At 63.9% G+C, this 19266-nt stretch overlaps 2 protein-coding genes across 14 annotated transcripts; one reads left to right on the top strand and one right to left on the bottom strand.

Annotated features, from left to right (window-relative positions):
* The first annotated feature begins 148 nt into the window (after nucleotides 1-148).
* ISYNA1 (inositol-3-phosphate synthase 1) lies at nucleotides 149-3869 on the top strand. Its single transcript, XM_064280980.1, has 11 exons — nucleotides 149-196; nucleotides 290-427; nucleotides 527-688; nucleotides 1257-1389; nucleotides 1482-1675; nucleotides 1910-2059; nucleotides 2152-2367; nucleotides 2496-2660; nucleotides 2744-2857; nucleotides 2933-3150; nucleotides 3248-3869. The coding sequence occupies exons 2-11, from the start codon at nucleotides 299-301 to the stop codon at nucleotides 3447-3449; spliced, it is 1683 nt and encodes a 560-aa protein (XP_064137050.1). The 5' UTR covers nucleotides 149-196; nucleotides 290-298; the 3' UTR covers nucleotides 3450-3869.
* On the bottom strand, nucleotides 3857-19046 carry SSBP4 (single stranded DNA binding protein 4). Of its 13 annotated transcripts, none has more exons than XM_064280985.1 (18): nucleotides 18777-19046; nucleotides 10781-10853; nucleotides 10454-10515; nucleotides 10280-10364; nucleotides 7252-7326; nucleotides 6861-6926; nucleotides 6627-6686; nucleotides 6478-6544; nucleotides 6279-6349; nucleotides 6123-6190; nucleotides 5771-5816; nucleotides 5645-5680; nucleotides 5509-5563; nucleotides 5362-5429; nucleotides 5198-5276; nucleotides 4852-4880; nucleotides 4442-4665; nucleotides 3857-4191 (listed from the first exon to the last, which is right to left on the bottom strand). In XM_064280985.1, the coding sequence occupies exons 1-17, from the start codon at nucleotides 18851-18853 to the stop codon at nucleotides 4456-4458; spliced, it is 1227 nt and encodes a 408-aa protein (XP_064137055.1). In that variant the 5' UTR covers nucleotides 18854-19046; the 3' UTR covers nucleotides 3857-4191; nucleotides 4442-4455. The 13 variants fall into 13 exon arrangements, with proteins under 13 accessions (XP_064137055.1, XP_064137057.1, XP_064137060.1 ...); XM_064280987.1 differs by lacking the exon at nucleotides 18777-19046 and adding an exon at nucleotides 17530-17661; XM_064280990.1 differs by lacking the exon at nucleotides 18777-19046 and adding an exon at nucleotides 17530-17661 and having other exon boundaries at nucleotides 4558-4665.
* Between the last annotated feature and the right edge of the window lie 220 nt (nucleotides 19047-19266).

Below are 19266 nucleotides of genomic sequence, written 5' to 3'. Positions count from 1 at the left end.
GCGGTGCTGGCCGCGCGCGCCAGTGAGGCTGCGCAAGAGCCTGGAGCCTCGAACCCGGGCGGCGGCGGCGGCGCCCCCTCCCTCCGGGGGCGGGGCGGGGAGGGGCGGAGGCGGGGCCGCGGCGCTTTTCCCCGGAGTCGGTGCGCCCCGCCGCCTCGCGCAGCCCACCGCTAGCCGCCCGCGCTGCTTTGAGCCGGTGAGTGCGCCCCGCGGGGTCCCGCCGTCCCCCCCGCCCGGGGACGGAGTCCGCCGCCTCGGGTCCCAGGCTGACCGTCCGCCCTGCCCCCAGCCCGCTGCGATGGAGGCCGCAGCCGCCGCCGCCGAGTTTGTAGTCGAGAGCCCCGACGTGGTCTACGGCCCCGAGGCCATCGAGGCACAGTACGAGTACCGGACGACGCGCGTCAGCCGCGAGGGCGGCATCCTCAAGGTGGGCGGCCCAGGGCTCGCCCAACGGCCTCACCGCCGGGCGGAGGCTCGGGGCAGGGCGGGCCGGTCGCGCCCCAGGATAACGACGTTGTCTCCCCAGGTGCACCCCACGTCCACGCGCTTCACCTTCCGGACGGCCCGGCAGGTGCCCCGCCTCGGAGTCATGCTCGTCGGCTGGGGCGGCAACAACGGCTCCACGCTGACCGCCGCGGTGCTGGCCAACCGGCTGCGCCTGTCCTGGCCCACGCGCACTGGCCGCAAGGTGGGGGGCCCCGCGGGGAAAGGGTTCCGTGAGGGGAGGGGTTCCGCAGAGAAACGGAACTCCGCTGTGGGAGAGTAGTCTCCCCGCGGGGAGCAGATGCAGATTCTACAGGGAAGTATTCCGTGGGGGGAGGGGGCTCCGCGGGAGTTAGGAGATACCACTGGGGGAAAGGGACGTCTTTCCCGAGGGGAGAGGATTCCACCGGTGGGAGGGGGCGTCTCTGCGGGGAAGGGGCCTCTCCGCGGGGGAAGGGGGTCTTACAGGGGACGGAGGGCACAGAAGGTGTCTCCGCAAGGGAGGGGCCTCCACAAGGGGAGAGGATTCCACGGAGGGAGGGAACTCCATGGGGGTCCGTCCGGGGGCGTGGCCTCCTCGGGGGGAGCAGATTCCACCGAGGGGTAGGGGGCGTCTCCGCAGGGTAAGGGGCCTCCGCGAGGGGAGTGGTCTCTGTGGGGAGTGGCCTCAACTGAGCTGACTGCGCCAGGCAGCGAGGCGGGGCAGGGGGGCGTGTCCGGGGCGGGGCGCAGGCCGGCTCGGTCCCACCCCGCACCCTGCCTGCCGCCCCCAGGAGGCCAACTACTACGGCTCGCTGACGCAAGCCGGCACTGTGAGCCTGGGCCTGGACGCAGAGGGTCAGGAGGTGCACGTGCCTTTCCGCGCACTGCTTCCCATGGTGGCGCCCGACGACCTGGTGTTTGACGGTACGTAGGACCCGGGCCGGGGAGAGGGCAGCGCGGCTGGCGGGGTCCCCAGGGGCCGATGGAGCCGGCACGAGCGTGAGGGGCGTACACAGGCTGGGACATCTCGTCGCTGAACCTGGCCCAGGCGATGCGGCGCGCACAGGTGCTGGACTGGGGTTTGCAGGAGCAGCTATGGCCGCACATGGAGGTCCTGCACCCGCGCCCCTCGGTCTACATCCCCGAGTTCATCGCTGCCAACCAGGGCGCGCGCGCAGACAACCTCATCCAGGGCACGCGTGCACAGCAGGTGCCACCCCTTTGGCCCAGCTCCATCTGTTCCTTGTCTCCTGTCTTCTTTACTTCCCCCTTTTTATTTTTTATCATGCTGGCCTTTTGTTTTCCCTCCCTGCCTGTTACCTCACCCGTTCCTATTGCCTTATGCACCCCACTTCGTGTACTGGGGTAGGTCCAGGCCCCACTTTATGCTTGGGGCATCCAGGGATCTAGGCGCCTGTACACCCTCCTCCCACCTTCCCCTCAGCTGGAGCAGATCCGCAAGGACATCCGAGACTTCCGGTCCAGCAAGGGGCTGGACAAGGTCATCGTGCTGTGGACTGCAAACACAGAGCGTTTCTGTGACGTGGTCCCAGGCCGAAACGACACGGCCGAGAACCTACTTCGAACCATCGAGGTGGCGTCCCGATGGGGCAGCATGGGCGGCGCTGGGGATGGCGTTAGAGCCTACGGCCCCCATGCTGACCACCCTTGTGCCCACACCTGCAGATGGGTGAGGAGGTGTCCCCATCCACGCTCTTCGCTGTGGCAAGCATCCTGGAGGGCTGTGCCTTCCTTAACGGGTCCCCGCAGAACACACTGGTGCCGGGGGCGCTAGAGCTCGCGTGGCAACACCGGGTCTTCGTGGGCGGGGACGACTTCAAGACTGGACAGACCAAGGTTAAGTCGGTGCTTGTGGACTTCCTCATTGGCTCCGGCCTCAAGGTGCGCGGGGCGACAGTGGGGGTGGGGGTAGAGGGCTCGGGACAAAAGAGGTGGGGGTGAAGAAGGTGGGGCTTGACCCGCGAGTCGGTGGGACCTGGAGCGCTGCGGGGCTGTGTTGCCGCCCGCAGACGATGTCCATCGTGAGCTACAACCACCTGGGCAACAATGACGGGCAGAACCTGTCTGCGCCATCCCAGTTCCGCTCGAAGGAGGTGTCCAAGAGCAGTGTGGTAGACGACATGGTGCTCAGCAACCCGGTGCTCTATGCACCCGGCGAGGAGCCAGATCACTGCGTGCGTGGGGACGTGGGGACTGGGAGGCCGGGCGTGGGCTGGGGCGCTGCGGGTCCGTGTGAACGACTTTGTGCGCACCCCAGGTGGTGATCAAGTACGTGCCGTATGTGGGCGACAGCAAGCGCGCACTGGACGAGTACACATCAGAGCTGATGCTGGGCGGCACCAACACACTGGTGTTGCACAACACATGCGAGGTGCAGAGGCAGGGCCAGGCGGGAGGGGCGGGGCGACCACTGGAGGCCACGCCCACTCACCGGCCCCGCCCCTAGGACTCTCTGCTGGCTGCGCCCATCATGCTGGACTTGGCGCTGCTGACCGAGCTGTGCCAGCGCGTGAGCTTCCGCACGGACGTCGACCCGGAGCCACAGGGTTTCCACCCAGTGCTGTCTCTGCTCAGTTTCCTCTTCAAGGCTCCACTCGTGCCTCCGGGCAGCCCAGTGGTCAACGCACTCTTCCGCCAGCGCAGTTGCATCGAGAACATTCTCAGGTGCATATGTGCGAGGGGGTGGCGGTGGTGTGGGGTGGAGGTTGCCGACACTGCCAGCCCAGTTTCTGGCCCAGCTGAGCCCCACTACCATCTCCAGGGCCTGTGTGGGGTTGCCGCCGCAGAACCACATGCTGCTGGAGTACAAGATGGAGCGCCCAGACCCCGCATTCAAGCGCGTGGGGCCCGCGGCCTGCCATGTGCCGCGCAAGAAAGGACCAGTGCCCACCGCCCCCAATGGCTGCACTGGTGACGCCAACGGGCATCCGCAGGCTGAGACACCCCAGACAGCCACCACCTGAGGCCACGGGGTCCACCGGCGCCCTCCCACTCCTGCCTCTCTTGTCTCTCATGACCCCACCTGCCAGGCCACACCCAAGACCATAAAGCTGGCAATAAAGCTCGCGCCACTGTCACAACCAAGCCTCTGCCTACAGGTCCTTGATGCCTGTGACTGCCGTTCTCTTTGCCACCACCCACTCAGCACTTGAGCCACTCCTGTCTCTAGCCTCGCCCCACCCCAACTTTTCCACATGGTACTCATATCCATCCTTCAAAATCCAGCTGTTGCCCATCCCCTGGGAGTCCCCCAGCACCCTGAAGTGCCTCTGCTCCCCCCCAAGTCCCCAAGGTGGGGTGCAGCTGCCCCAGGTAGAGAGTGGGTATTGGTGCAGATGGAGCGAAAAAATGTGAGACACGGCTACCAAAACACAAAACCGAGTTACATTTATTGATGGGCCCCACCCCCACCATCCTGGGAGAAGGGTGGCCCCCATGAAACCCCCACTGGACAAAATACAAGTGGCGGCGGGAAGGGGCCGTACAGGAGAGCGCGCGAGTCTCTGAGGTCCTTGCGTTTTTTTTAGAAAATGAAAAGTCTTTGTGTAGGCCGTGGGGCCTCCAGCCTGTCAGGCCTCGGCCCGGGATCCAGGCACCAGAGATGTGACCTCGGCCCCCTCCCCAGCGCCCGGCCTCAGGCACGGGCGCTGGGCAGAGGCCGGGGACGACCGCCCGTCACACGCTCATGGTCATCCCGGGCGAGTACTGCGGAGAGAGGAGGGCGGCGCGCGCGGGCAGCTCAGCTCTGGCCTCGGCTGGGACCCGCCCCCCGGGGACAGTGGGGCAGGGTAGGGTGGGTCTGGATCCCGGGCGGGCACTGGGAGAGGAGGTGGGGACCGGGATGCAAGGAAAGCCGCCCTGGGACGGGGGTCCCGGGGTGGGGGGTGGGATGGGCTGGACAGGGCGGGGAGGGGTGGGACCGGGAAGAGAAGGGGTGCCGCGGCCGCCCCCCCACCTGGCCCGCCGCGGTCACGGTCTTGCTCTGGCCCCCCGGCCGCCCCGCCGGGGTCTGCCCGCCAGGCCCCTCCGGCCCGACGCCGCCGCGGGGGGGGAGTCGACGCAGTCGCTTACGCTTTCGCTCGGGAACGGGTGTAGGAAGGTCCCGGCGGCCGCCATCTCGCCGTCGTCCCGCGGGGTGCCCGGGGCGTTGCTCAGGCCGGCCACAGCGCCGGGGGAGCTCTGGGGGCGGCCGCGGTCAGCCAGACACCTTGCCCTCGAGGTCCCTCCCAGTGACGCCACCGCGCGGCCTCGCCCGGGCCATAGAGACCCCCTTGGCCCCACCCCGACGAGGCCTCCTTGCAGAGGCAGATTCTGAGTACCGCCTCCCACGCCGCGCCCTGCCCACCACAGGGACGCAGCTCTCACCTTCGGCAACCCGTCCATGTCGCCCGAGCCTGTGGACCGACAGACAGACGGACGCGCGGCTCAGATATGCCTGCCCCGGGCCCATCCGCGGTTGGGGGCCCCGAGACCCGTCCCCCAGCTTCGCCTTCAGCCACTCGCTCTTTGCCCACCCCGCGCGAGCGCCACTGGGGGCCCGGGCTGGGAGACCCGGGTAGAGGGTTGCAATAGAGGACCCGGGATGGGGGTCACTAAGCACTCCCCTCCGCCGCAGCCCATGTTACTCAACGGCCCCAGAGCGAACTCAGGAGGGCCGGGGCAGCCGCCAGGGGGCGCAGGCCGGGGCGGGGATCCCGCACCGCCCACTCACCCAGGGATCCGTTCACGTGGTGCGGTTCCATCGCGCTCATGGCGGCCATGGGGCCCTCAGGGCCAGGGCCAAGCGGGAACTACGGGCAAAGGGGCAGCATGAGGTCAGGCCGCGCCAGTGACAGCGGACCCCGCCCGCAGAACCTCTCGAAGCCTCCCACTCACGTTGGCCCTGCTAGCACTGGGCCCGATGGGGTTCATGATGGTGTACATATTCTCGCTGGAGTTAGAGTCTGGAGGAGACGACGGGCAGTGTGAGGGGGTGAGAGCGCGAGGATCCTCCCTCCAGCCCTGTCCCCTGCCCAGGCATACCTCCAGGGCTGGCCATGATGGGTGTTCCGGGTGGCCCACCTCCTCCGGGGGGTCCCTGCATATAAGGCAGGTAGGTAGGTGAGAAAGGCTCCCCCACCTGCCACTCCAGCATCCAGGCACAGATCGCCCCACTCACCGTGTAGCTGCCCGGGGAGGACGAGGAGTAGGGGATCTGAGGAGAGGGGGTAGCTGTGAGTGGTGGTTCCACACGGTGGGCTGAGGCCCTCCACCCAGCCCCTTGCCCACCTAGCCTGGGACTCACCGAGTTGCCACTGGGGCTAGCCCATGGGCCCCGCACTCCTGGACCCCTAGAAGAGACAGTGGGTGCACTCTGGGGCTGGGCCAGGGGTGCACAGGCCCCCACTCATACTGACCCCCACCCTCCACATGCACCCAGATGTGGGCTGAGCAGTGGTGGCCACAGTCGGTTCAAAACCACTATTCATGACCATGGATGGGTAACTACAGCTCTGGGCCTCAGTTTCCCCACCTGACACATGTACAAAGCAATGTCCAGAATTGGGCCCATCCCAGCACAACCATGGTGAGGCTGGGCAGTGGCCCATATGAGGGGACACCAGTGCACACCCCACTCCCCAGCCTGGGGATCTTACATGTTCAGGGCAGGCAACCCGGGGCCAGCAAGGGAGTTGGGCAGGGGCCTGATGCCGCTTCCATAGCTCTGCCAAGGCAAAGGAAGCATGAATAGAGGGATAGCAGAAAGGGGCGACAGCCCCTCAAGCTCTGTCCCCCACCTTGGTGAGCCTTACCTGGGGCCCGACGCCGGCCATGCCCCGGGGAGGTGTTACCCGCTGCATCGGGCCACCCATGCTCGGATGCCCTGGGGTGGGAGCAGGGAAGGGGGCTCAGGCTGGGACCACTGTCTGTACACCAGGAGGGTGTCCAGTGCTGTGGTTCCTGATGGGTGGGGGTGGGGGTGGGGACAGCAGCTGGTGCCTCCCTACTCACCCTGTACACGGGAGGGGTCCATGGAGCCAGGAAGGAGGGGCTGAGAGCCAGGAAGCCCAACTGGAGGCTGCAAAGGGGGACGGACAGCCCTGAGTCTGGGATGTCCCCACCCACCCAGCCTCAGCCCCCGCCCCCCATCCGTCTCTCACCTGACTCGGCATCCGCAGGGTGGGCCGGGGGCCCCCTGGGAACCGCGGTGACATGAAGGGCTGGAAGAGGTGGGTGGGGGGTCAGCGCCTCCCTCCAACCACCCCCAAGCTACCCCGTTCCTGCTCACAGGAACCCCCAAGCCTGGCAGCCCCTCCTCCAGGGCCAGCTCGTGTGTGAGGGTACAGCGGGCAAGGGAGGTGGTGCGTGTGTGAGCGGGGGCTGCAGGTCCTTACCTGGCCATGAGGCCCCATCATGGGGGTGTTGGGGTTGTGGGGGGGCGGCTGGGAGCTGGGGGGTCCCTAGGATGACAGAACCAGGAGGGTTGGGGGGAACGCAGTTACCCCAAAGTCCTACTGTGTCCTGCAGCATGCTAGGACAGCCAGGGAAGGGGAGAGGGTGACATGTAGATAGGGAGGGTGGGTGGCCCTGAACTCTGTTCCCCTAGAGGGTGGCCCTGTGGGGGCATGGCGACCCCTCTGGTCCCCACCCCAAGTGCAATTATGACCCCACTCTCCTGCCCAAACACCCAGACCCCAAGCTGCCAGCCTCAGAGCTCCCCACGTGTGACTCCCTCCTGTTGTAGCCCACTCAGGGTTGGGGGTCTGGGGACTCCAGCCCTCATACCTGGAAGAAGCTGGGCGCCATGGCGTCATTGGGGGCCAGGCTCCCCATCACGGGACTGGGGGCTGCTGCGGTGCTCTGCAGGGTGGGGGAGATGGAGAGGGGCAAGTCAGGCCAGGTCCCCTGGGACACCCTCTCCTTTCTGACAGAGGCCAACCTCACCTCAGGATAGGGTGGGCGGCTCTGCCAGTGGGTGGGCAAGTGATGAAGTTTGGGCCACATCCAGGGCCACCTGACCCATGCACAGCATGGGGGGAATGACAGGCCTTCCCAGGAGGGAGAAGCCCTGGTTAGCAACCCTGGACTGGCTTTGGACGCTGGGTGGCCTTCAGTAAGGGACCTGCCTCTGACCATAGCCCAGGGCTCTGGGACCTGGCCTAAGGAAATTCGCAAACTTGAGAAGTTCATGGGTCTAGAAGTACACCTGGCAGACCCCAGGGTGGGCGGCCAGACTGCTGGGTTGAAGCCACCTGAAGACCCTGGTCTGGCGAGCAAGCATTTGTTCTTTAAATCTGAATCTATTTCCACCCTTTTTGGTCTCCAGCTCACAGAAACCCTATATGTGTCAGATTACAACTGTGCTCCATAGAGTTTTCAATGGCTCAGTTTTTGGAAGCAGATTGCCAGGCCTTTCTTCTGAGGGACCTCTGGGTAGACTTGATCCTCCAACCTTTTTGTTAATAGCTGAGTACTTAACTGTTTGCACCACTCAGGGGCTCCCCACACTCTTTAGTATGCAGAAAAAAGGCCAGGTTGGCCTCCAGGATGTGCCCCTCAGTGGACAGGGCTCGATCCCCACCACTCTACCCTTCCTCCTCCTGGCTGGCAGAGCAGCTTAGCTGGGGCCTCCAGCTCTACCCAAACACCATAAAACCAAACCCATTGCCAGTGAGTCAATTCTGACTCATAGTGACCCTACATGACAGAATAGAGCTGCCTCATAGAGCTTCCAAGGCTGTAATCTTTAGGTAAGCAAACTATCACATTTTTCTCGCCAAGTGCAGCCGGTGGGTTTGAACGACAGGCCTATGAGCTGAACACCTGATCACTGTACCACCAGGGCTCCTTAGCCGCCCAAGGGGTACATCTCAGGAGAAGCGGGGCAGTGCAGATTGAGTCTGGGGGTGCACATCTCCAAGGGTCCCTGAGTCCTCTGCTGTTGTTCCCAACCAGACTTGAGGTCTGGGAGGAGCTGGTCTGTACGTGTCACCGCTGTCCCATGCCCAGTGCCCAGCTGCACAGTAGCGCTGAGAGGGCTGCAAGGTTTCAGTGCTGTGTCCACATTCAAGGAGGTAAGGGTTGCGGGGCGGGGGAGGGGGGACGGACAGACCTGCAGCCAGACCCAGACCCATCTGCCGCTCAGAGCAGGTCTCTTGTAGGCATCCCCCTCCTCCCCAATTCCAGTCTAGTCTCCTTCTGCTCCTCCCCCAAGGCCATCCTGTAAAGGCTCCCACCTAGGAAGGCAGCAAAATTGGGGGTGCTACAGAGGCCAGCCCCCACAAGCCCACGTGACAGAGAGCCCTCTTCAGGGCACAGCAGAAATCCCATGAAAGCCCACGGTGACCCTGGGGGAGAGAGACGCAGCCCTCAACCCACCACTCCTGTGCCACCTTCCTGGCTCCAATAAGGCCCCCCTCACTGTCCACCACAGACACCCCGGCGTGATGCAGCTGTGCCCTAAAGATGCCCACCTCAGCGGCTGGGGCAACTCTGAGCCCCGGGTCGGCCCCACACTGCGTACCCTACAGGCGGACGGGGAAGCAGCCCCCCTTCAGGTCGCAGCAGGCGCCGGGGCATTTCCTGGTAGGGGCTGGCGGCGCGGTGAGCTCCAGGCCGGGGGATGGCGCACAGGCCCCCCAGTCCCTGCGGCACTCCAACTTTAGGCACTGCGGGGTTCATTCTGGCCCAGCCCGCCCCCACTCCCACTCCGCCGGGTGGTGCGGGCCGGACCCCCCACGTTAATCATCGTCAGAGACGCTCCTGGGCCTGGGGCCCGCGTTGCCATGACGACGGGCTGGGCGCGCTCGCGTTTCCTGGAGACGCCAAGGTCGGCCCTGAGCCCGGGAGCTGCAGGAGACGGGAAGGGGGACCGGCAGGGCCGCTCCCCCCGCAGCGGGGCCCGGCAGGATGCTTGCCCTGCTTCCGCCCCCGCCCGCCGGGACCCCGCGCCTTCTCCCCGACGCCCAGGCGCTGCCATGGCAACTGTCCCGCACCCGGGGGAAGCGTGCTCGCTCCAATGCCGGGCAGAAAGGGGGAGCAGAGCCCAGAAGACTCCCGAGAGAGGCATAGAGCGGGCTGTGGCTCGACTGGGGCGAGGCAAAGCCTAGCCTACGCGGAGGCACCCACGCACCAAGAATTCCAGACACCCTCGGCACCCCAGTCCCTGCGGGACCAGGACCAGGCTGGAGCACCCGGGCTGAGGGACCCGATGGGGGTAAACAGCAGCGACGCCGACGACAGGCCCCAGCACACGCAGTTCAGGAAAAGGCGTTTTCAGGGGCATGCGCTTCCGGGCAGGGTTGGGGGCGGCTTCCACCTGGGAAGGCGCCGGGTTTCCGCAAGGCCGTGGGGCAGCGCGAGGAGGCGCAGCGTGGTGACTCCGCGAACCCACGCTCAAGGGGAGGCCCCAGGGATTATAGCACGGCCAGGGGTCGCACTCGCGGCGTGGCTCAGAAATGCCAAGGCGCCGGCATCTGCCACTGCCCCCCTCATGTTACCCCAGCCTCCTCCCCAGGAGAGTTTGAACCCCGCTTGCCCTGGGGAAAACTGAGACCAGAGAGGTCAAGTGGCCAAGCAGTGTCAGGTGTCCCCAGCGCTCTCAGAGGTCCATCCCTCCAGGCCAGCGTCTGACCCCTTCAGCTACCCAGCCCCGGGGCTGATGTAGGCGGAGCTCGGTTAACCCCGCCCAGGCTCCGCGAGGACACGAGAGAAGGGGCGGTCCGAAAGGAGAGTTTGGGGCGCCCCACCGGAAGTGGCCAAGACCCCCGGGTCACACCCCCGCGCCCGCCCACCCCGTCCCCACGGCACTCACGTAGTCCTGGAAGGCCTTGGCCTCACTCGAGTGCTCGAAGGCCTCTCTCCGGTCCGGAGCCGCGCAGTACAGGTCCCAGAACACACTGCGAGGCGGGATGGGTCGCGGTTCCTCTAGGCCCACCCCCGCACCCCGCCCCCACTCGTCCCCTCGTTGCCCCGCCCCCGCACGCACCACCACCAGGAATGCAGGAACCCCGGGGGCTCCCCCAGCGTGATGTTCTTCTCCCATCGTATCTGCAAGAAGAAAGATGGCAGGTGATGGGAGGCCCACACCTCCCCACCCAAGGGACTCCACCCACACAGAGCACCCAAGGAAGCAGGAGACTAGGGAGAGGAGGGGCCCAGAGGAGAGCGGGGGCCGAGCCACAGGTGGACGGACAGACGCCTAGCTCTGGCCATGTGCCCTGTCCTCAGCCCTCGGGTCCTTCAGAGGGGCAGCCCCAACACCACCACCTAGAGCTCCGATGGGAAGGGGGCAGGCAGGGAAGGGCCCCCCTACCTCGGACAGAAAGGTCTGGGCCGACTTCTGGGCTCCCACGTGCAGCAGATACTCGTAGACGTACAAGGCCAGCCTGGGGTGGGAGGGGCAGGGGGACTCAGACCTCAGCTGGCCCCACACCCAGCCCCTTATTGTGCCTGCCCTCATTTGCTGACACTCCCCCCCCCCGCCCCCTGCCGGCCCATTCTGGCATCCCTGGCTCACCCTGGCCGGGGGCTCCAATACTCCTTTCAGAGGAGATGGCCTCCTCATCAGCAGCTCAGCCAGCCAACCTCGTATGCATCCATCAAGACCCTGCCTGCAGGGCCCCCCTTCTAGGCAGCTATACAGGAATCCCTGCCCCCGACCCCCACTTGCAGACTGAATTCTTTTCAACACCCTGTCACAGACAAGGTCCTGGCCCTGTCTTGCCTGTGTGGAGACCTATGAGCTGCCACCTGCCCCAAACGAACTGGGAGTACTGCCTTGGGGGTTGGATGGCACCAGCACCGCCCTCCCTGGGCCCACGGGGAGGCCAGGCCTGTCCATCCTTAACCTCCACCCACCTGACCTCCCTAGTCCCAGAGCTCTCCCACCGTCCAATCAGGCCCCACAGCTGAGGCACCTGGACCTAGCCCTATAACCCCACGGCTGGGGATCAGCAAGGGCCAGTCTGAGGCTTGGTGCTGAAGGCAGGAGGTGGCATCTGGGGCCTTCTGGCCTCCTCCACCGCTTTGCAGCCCACCCTGCAGGCTGGGCTGATGGACCCCATCCAAAAATAACCCTCCCCTCAGTCCTGCTCTCCCAGCCTGGCCTCACATCCCTGACACACATGAGCTGTGACTGCCACCAAGGGGTGGGAATGGAAGGGGGACAGGATCAGAGTGCTCATGGGTGCACAGCTCTCAGGAGCGGCCCCCAGCCCAGTACACCCCAGATTCCGACTTGGACGGCCACACCCCAGCCCCATTGGGACACCTTCCTTCCCAGAAGCTCCTGCCTTGGTGCAGGTTGGGGAGAAGGGGAGCCCAGGGCTTTGGGGGTCTGAGCAGGCAGCATGAAAGGCCTCCGGTGAGGCCCAGAGATGGGGAGCAAGACAGAGCTAGGGGGTCCAGGCCAGGAGGGCAAGGGAATGGGGGACCAAGAAAAGGCAAAGGACCTATGTGGTACCTTCTCCACACTCCCTGCCCCCATACAGGGCTTAACACTCTCTAGGAGCTGAGGACCCCCCAGGTGTGAGAGCTGGGCTCCCAGGGGGATCCAGGATGCCAGCCCTTCTCACAGCTCCTGGACCCCGCCTCCCCCACCTCCTGGCTCCCCTTCCACCTCCCTGGCTGCTACTCCTCCTCCTGCAGGGCCCCGTCGACCCTCCTTTTCCCTTTGGTGGCCTCCCCTCCAGTTCTGATGGCACCTGCAGCAGCCACCACTCACAGGGGCCTCTGTCCCCTCACCACCCCCCCAGCTGATGAGTCATGGATGCTGCCAGGTTCACCCATGGGGGCTCTCTGGCCTGTGCCTGACCTGGTAGTTCTCACACAGATGTGTGCACACACCTGGCCACTCATCTACCCCAGGGCCTTTACACTGGCTGTTCCCCTGTTGGGAGAGAGCTTCAATGTCCCTTATCAGAGGCCTCTTTGCCACTTCTGACCCGCTGTCACGGCCTGCACTGCCTGTTGCCCCCCCCCCCCCCGCCCCGGAACGTGAGGTGGAGGGCAGGGGTACTGCCTCTTGTTCTCTCTGCACTCAGAGCAGAGCTCAGGCGCCCTGGGCCCCAACCTCACAGAGAATGTTAAGTGCCAATAACAGGTTTTATCCTGAGGGTGCGGGAAGCCCGGGCCGGTTCTTGTTTTTGCAGATCTGCCCTTACACGCTGGTACTTTTATTTTTGCACCAGGAGCGGCAGGCCCAGGGAAGAAATGCGGGTGGTTTGCTTTGGGTGAGAAGTTGAGAAGCCTGGACAGGAGGCCTGCAAGTCTGGAAACCTCTAGGGCCCTCCCCTCACCGAGGGCTTCCCACTCAAGAGTGCCAGGTCCATGGGGTTGCCGATCCTGGCCCCCAGCTCAGCGTCAGGATGAGCCTGAGCACCAGCCTCCAGACCTGCAGACCAGAGACCCATCCTTTGCAGGAAGACAGGGGAATGAAGGGAAAGGTGTGGGGAGACTGGAGAGTGCAGCACGCTGTCCCCTGCCCCCCAGAAATCTGCACCTATGGCATGAGTCATTTGGAGGACACTGGGGTGCCCAGACTGAGTGCTCCGTAGGCAAGCAGCCATATAGTGGTGTTAGCACCTCAAAGATTAAATGCACCTCAACCCCTATTACTGACAACTATTATAATGGGCCACCACCCATTTGCCAGTCCATCCCACTGTAGTGGCTTGCGTGTTGCTGTGATGCTGGAAGCCACCCCACAGGTATTTCAAATACCACCAAGATCGCCATGGTAGACAGGTTTCAGCAGAGCTTCTAGACTAAGACAGACTAGGAAAAAAAGCCTAGCAACCTACTTCTGAAATCACCTAATAAAAACCCTATGGGTCACAAGAGAACAGTGTTCCACACAGTGCTGGACGATGAGCCTCCTAGGCCGGAAGGCACTCAAAATACACAGGCAGCAACAATGGACTCAAGCACACCAGCAACATGAAGATGGCACAGGACTGGGCGCTCTGTTGTACGTAGGGTCACCATGAGCTGGAGGTGACTCAATGGCAGCTAAGAACATTGTAACAGTGCTCCCTGCCCAGCACCCTCTGCTCCTGGATACCCACATGTGCTGGGGGCTTGGGAGACCCTTGACACCACCTTATCTCACTCATTGTGTCACCAGGTCCCACTACTGCCACCTCACAGGGTCCCAACCCAACACCTTTTCTCCCTCCCAGTCCAAGCCACACCTGCCCTCACTGTCCTTTTCCCACCCAGCGGCCAGAGTGACCCCAAATCACAAGTCTCGTCACATCCTCCGTGGCCGAAAACCCTCTGGGGCTCTCCCTTCCCTCTCCCAAAGCGGGCATGTTCTTAGGCTCCTCCCTGGCCCCATGGTCTGTTGACCTAGCCGGCCTTCAAGACTCAGTAAAGAGCTTCCTTCCTCAAGAACCACATACCCACACAGCCCCAGAAGACTCTGTGGCTCTGCCTAGGACAAGGAACAGTGATCCCTCGCCCACCCGCTGGGTTTATGAACAAACTGCCTGGAGGCATGGGGTGTCTGCAAGTCAATACCGGGCGGAGAATATGAGATGCTCAATGACACAGACGGTAGCTGTTCCTGGAATTGCTTCAAACACAGAGCAAATGTTTTAACACTATGGGCACACAGACACTCCCTGCTCCCCACACCTTTCCTAAGAGTAGAGGCCCAGAGGTCAGAGGGGACAAGGAGATGGCAAGAGAGCTTCACTTGTACCTTTCACCTTTGTGTTATTATTACAAATGGCCTGAGGCTAATGGCCAGCCAGAGGTGCTGGTCAGCTCTGGGCAGTGGTGCCCTTGGGACCTCCTTGTAGGCTGGGTATGTTCACAGAAGAGGCTCATCACCTCCTCTGGGCAGCCTGGGTACCCCAGCCACCTCTTCCCAGCCTCCTCTTACTGCCCCACCCCCACCGTACCACACTCCCTGGTCTGATGTCACCACCTGTCTGCTGTAAGCCCTGGAGGGCAGGTCCCGGCCAGTGCTTGGGTCCTTTCTGGGCCAGCCTGAGATGGGGAGACCTCAGTAAGCCCTCATGTGGTGTCAAAGGGGGCTTGGGGCATGGGGCAAGAGATGGAGAGGGAGGCCTGCTGTTGTTAGTTGTACTCAATTTGACTCCGACTCATGGCGACCCCATGTGTACAGAGTAGAACTGCTCCATAGGGTTTTCAAGGGTGTAAACTTTTCAGAAGCAAATCACCAGACCTGTCTTCTTAGCGCCTCTGGGTGGGTTCAAAACCATACTCTTTAAGCTAGTAGTCAAGCACAAACCATTTGCTCCACCCACGGGATCGGAAGGGAAGGCAGGCCCTCCTTTAGGAGGTGGGAGGATGAGAACAGGGAGGGAACCACCATCCTGCAGAGTTGGGGACTTGAGCCATGGAACCCTCTTCACCCCACTTCACCGAGAAGGAAACCAAGGCCCAGACAGGAAGTGGCTCGGCCAGCGGCTGACACTTCCTGAAGGCTGACTGCACCCGGCATTCATCCTCGGCACGTCACCCAGTCCCTGTGAGAGTCCTCGGAGGCAGGGGCCCATGTCTCAGATGAGGAAACTGAGACTTAGACCAACACCTCCACCCCTCTCTAGCAAAGGTGCCCCGCACTTCAGGGTCACTTTTTCTCCGGAGCCCCAGCATCCTTGTCGGTGGAATGGGGGGACTTGGCCATCTGTTTTCCAAATTTTCTTTATCTGCAGAACCCCTCTATTCAACCTAGTGCTTACAGAGGCCCCTCTGTGCCAAACGGGGAATGCGGGGGAAGGCACAGGATGGCTCAGGAGAAGGGTCCCTTGGCCTCCCCACCCAGAGCTGAGACACTGCCATGGATCCGGCATTCTCCAGGCACCTCTGTGGGGCTGAGAGTGGGGGAAGGGGGCCAGGAACACGGACCCCCCCCTTCATCTTCCAGCCTCCACCAAGAACTGAACTGATGTCCCTCCTGGGATGTCCAAAGGTGTCAAAACCCAACTCTGAACCCAGCACCTCGGCTCAAACCTGTTATCCCCTCTGGTTCTCTTATCTCCATGGCTACCTCAGTCCAAGCTGCTATCAGCTCCTTCCCAGACACATTCACTCACCTGTCCCCAGGTCCCCCAGCTCCCTACCAGCCCTCCTGGACTGACCCTTCCCCCCAGCTCCTTTCTCAGCCCTACCCCAGGGCCTTTGCACCTGCTGTGCCCTCTGCCACCAGTTTCTGCACAGTTGACTTCTCACCTTTCACTATAACCCAAGTCCCCACTTTGTTTTTCTCACAGAGCATTTCCAGATCTGGAATTGCCTCGTTGGTTGTTTGGGTACCTTGATGCCTGCCTCCCTCCTTGGATTTGGAGGTCTCCTCAAGGCTGGGGCCTGCTTCATGACCACCACACCCCAAACTAGTGATTCGTTCCCACTGGGTAGGGGGTATCTCCAGATCCAGCAACCAGAGCTTGAGGTTGGGTAGGGACAAAGGGGCTGAAGCTTCAGACACCAAGATCCCCAGGGAAGGGGTGGCCATACCAGACACCCCCTTCTTCCAACCTGGGCAGCAGCCAGGTGCCAGTCCAAAGACTCTTGGAGTTTAAAGTGCTTGACAATGAAACAGCACCCTGGAACTGTAGAGACGGGCAAGAGAGCCTGGCAGGGCAGTGACCCATGCAGCATCTTCTGGCCAGAAGGCCCTTTTCTCCAGAATGACTCCAGGGCTGGCCAGAGGAAACACACATTCTTCCAGATCAGCTCGGGCAAGATGAGGCAGGTCTGGGGGACAGAAGTCAGCGGCATCCAGGGCTGATCTTCACTGCCCGTGCCCTGAAGGCCACAGTCCCGGACACCCTGGGGGATCCTCAAGGTGGGTCACCATGGTCCCCCTTCCTGGACACAAAAGGAGATTCTCAAGGCGGTTCTATGGTCCCCCTTCCTGGACATACAGGGAGATAGATTCTCAAGGCGGGTCACCACGGTCTCCATCCAAACGGATGGTTGTCCCCCACCTCAGGCCCGCCCAACTTCAGAATCCTTTCCTCTTGAAGGTCTTTCTCCATGATGCACTAATAATAATGCTGCAAACTAGTAGGGACCGTTGTGTGGGGCCGCCAGTCTGAACCACTTTCCAAGTGTCAACTCATCACACGCTCCCCAAACCCTAAGAAAGGTACTGTGATCCTGTCTGCAGCTTTCAGGGGAGGAGAGTGAGCCCAGCAGAGACGCGTTCTTTCATCTTAAGTCACAGAGCCAGCGCAAGGAAGTGCCCAGGCCCAGGGCACACAAGCTGTCCCCACTCTCTGTCCTCCAACCGACCGCAAAGGGCTGAGGACCTGCCCGTATAGCCTGAGCGCCTGACGCCCAGAGCCCGGCTCACGGGCCTGGGCATCGGGGGAGCGGTTTGTCCCGCCCCTGGAAAAAGGCCTCGTAGCTCCCCAAGCCCTGGGGGGCCTGCCCGGCCCGCCTCGCAGCTGCCCCGGTCAGGCCGGGCCAGACAGGTGGCTGGCGGTGTGGGGCCGCCGTCGCCTGGGCCTCCCCGGAGCGGAGGTCTCCCAAGGCTCCCAGGCCCGCCTGCCCGGAAAACTTCCCCCCAGGCTGCAGGAGGCGGCGCCCACTCAGTCCTGCGCGAATGCGCGCACGCCCCGCAAGTCTCGCCCCAACGGAGGTCTCGCGCGCCCCCGCAAATCTCGCGACCCCTCGCGCCCCTTGGGTCCCGCGCGCCCCCTCAATTCTCGCGACCGCTCACGTCTCTGCCGCCCCTTTAAATCTCGCGCCCCTCGGGGTCTCGTGCCCCCACTAATCTCGCGACCCAAGTCCCTTAGGTCTTGCGCTCCCCTTAAACTGTCGTAACACCTCGGGCGCTTTCAAACCCCTCGTGACTTTCGCGCCCCCTTGTCTCTCACGAGCCCCAGTCTCACGCCCTTCGGGTCCCGCGCGACCCCTCGGGTCTGTGGCGCCCCCGCAAGTCTCGCGACTACTCGCCCCTCGGGTCTCGCGCGCGCCTACAAGTCTCGCGACCCCGCGCCCACGTGCCCGCGCGCGGCCGCCCGCCTGCCGCCGGCGTCGGAACCCACGGAAGTCCCGCGCCCCGCAACGCTTGGTCCCACTCACTTCTCGCGGGCCTGGCTGTCGGAGGGCACGGCCGAGCCCTTGCCCCCCTTGGCGTACATGCTGCTCCGCGCCGTCCCGCCGGGCCCACACCTGTCAGGCGGCGCCGCGGGCCGCGCTCGCCGTCGCCATGGCTACCCCGCGCCCCGGGCCTCACAGCGCCCAGCTCCGCGCGCCCGCCGCGGGCATTTTCCGCGCGGGGGAGCTCGCAGCAGCGGCGGCGCCAGCTTCGGCCCGGCCGCAGGTTTTATTTTTTTCCTCTAGCTTCCCTCAGCGCCTGCTGTTCCGGGAAACGCGCGCCCCCCTCCGCCCGCCGCGCGCGCCCCCGCCCGCCGCCACCTCCCCCGCCGCCCGCGGGTGCCGCTCTTAAAGGGGCGATGGCGGCGGCGGGTGGGCCCAGCCCGCCGGGGCTGCAGGCCGGGCGCGCACGCGCGGTTCTTGCCGCGGGGGGAGGAGAGGGCGCGCAACTGCACAAGTGCGCAGGCATGAGTGGGGACCGCCGCCTAGGGTCACACAAGCGCACACACTTAACAGCTACATGCGTAAACACGAGTGGGGACGGCTACCCAGGAACATACAGCCACGCACAAATGATTTCAGCTACACCCGACCTCACACATACGTTACAAATAGGACCAGCCACCCAGATTGCTGTACACCCAGGAACACACACACAGTGCCACACACTCTTGGTCGCAGCTACACTCTCCTCACAAAAGTCCACACAGCCACAGAAGCCAATATGCCACTGTCGCAATCACCGTGGGTGCACGCTCCCACAAACCTACCTACACCCAACACAGGTGGGGACCACATAACTCGCCACGGACACACAGCCCTCACGCAAAGGCTCGGGGATGTGCAGGATCATCACACCCAGGCACAAAAGTTCAAGTCCTGGTAGGCTCGCTCCTGCACTCTCAGCCCCCTGCTCACAGAGGCACACACGTCCACATAGGGGCCGTCATGGCAGACAACTGCTAACACAGGCACAGGCACACCTGGTGACTACAGTGGGTGCTTGCGGGGCCGTTGACCACGGGCGGCCAGGCCACTGCGCTGACTCCGCCTCCCAGTTTCAGTGTTGCCAGCTGTAAAGTGGGCGCATCCCACTTTTAATTGCTCCCTTGCGGGGCTCAGGGGTGCCTTAGGGCGCCAGCCCCCAGGAGGTGCGCAGCGGAGGTGGGGCACACTGGGGAGGGAGTCCCCCCAGGAAAGGGATGCCTGGGAGGATGCCTGTGCCAGGATACCTGTGGCCGTGCGCGGGGTAGGAGGGGGCAGCCCGGTTGTCCCTCGTGGGCGTATTTCTGTCTGTGAACGTGGTCATGCAGGTTTCCTAAGCACGGTCGCCTGTGTGTGAACGCGTGTGTACGCGTGGAGAAATGTCTCCGGGTTGTGTGTCTTCTGCGGTCGTGGGAGTGAGTCCCCCAGCGTCGGGGGCAGGGTGCGGCTTCTGGGGACCTGTGCTGTGTGTCCCGGGTCGTGTGTGTCAGTCTCTGTCTCGGCGGGAGCGCCCCACCCCACTGCCGGCCGACTCCCCAGCAAGGGTCCCCCACAGCGCCCGCCCCCACCCCAACCTCCTGTAGGGCGGCAGAGGAAAAGAAGGGCAAGCGGCCCAACCCCGCCTCCTCCCCGCCCGCGGGGCCCGGCCGGGGGCGGACGCCGGGCGGCCTTCCCACTTCCCGTCCAGCCACCGCCCCCTCCCCCGCTTCCTCTACTTTGGGCGCTGGGCCGGGCGGT

The sequence above is a fragment of the Loxodonta africana genome, chromosome 3 (genome assembly GCF_030014295.1).
Source record: "Loxodonta africana isolate mLoxAfr1 chromosome 3, mLoxAfr1.hap2, whole genome shotgun sequence".
NCBI lineage: Eukaryota > Metazoa > Chordata > Mammalia > Proboscidea > Elephantidae > Loxodonta > Loxodonta africana.
This window is presented reverse-complemented; position numbering and strand designations above follow the sequence as displayed.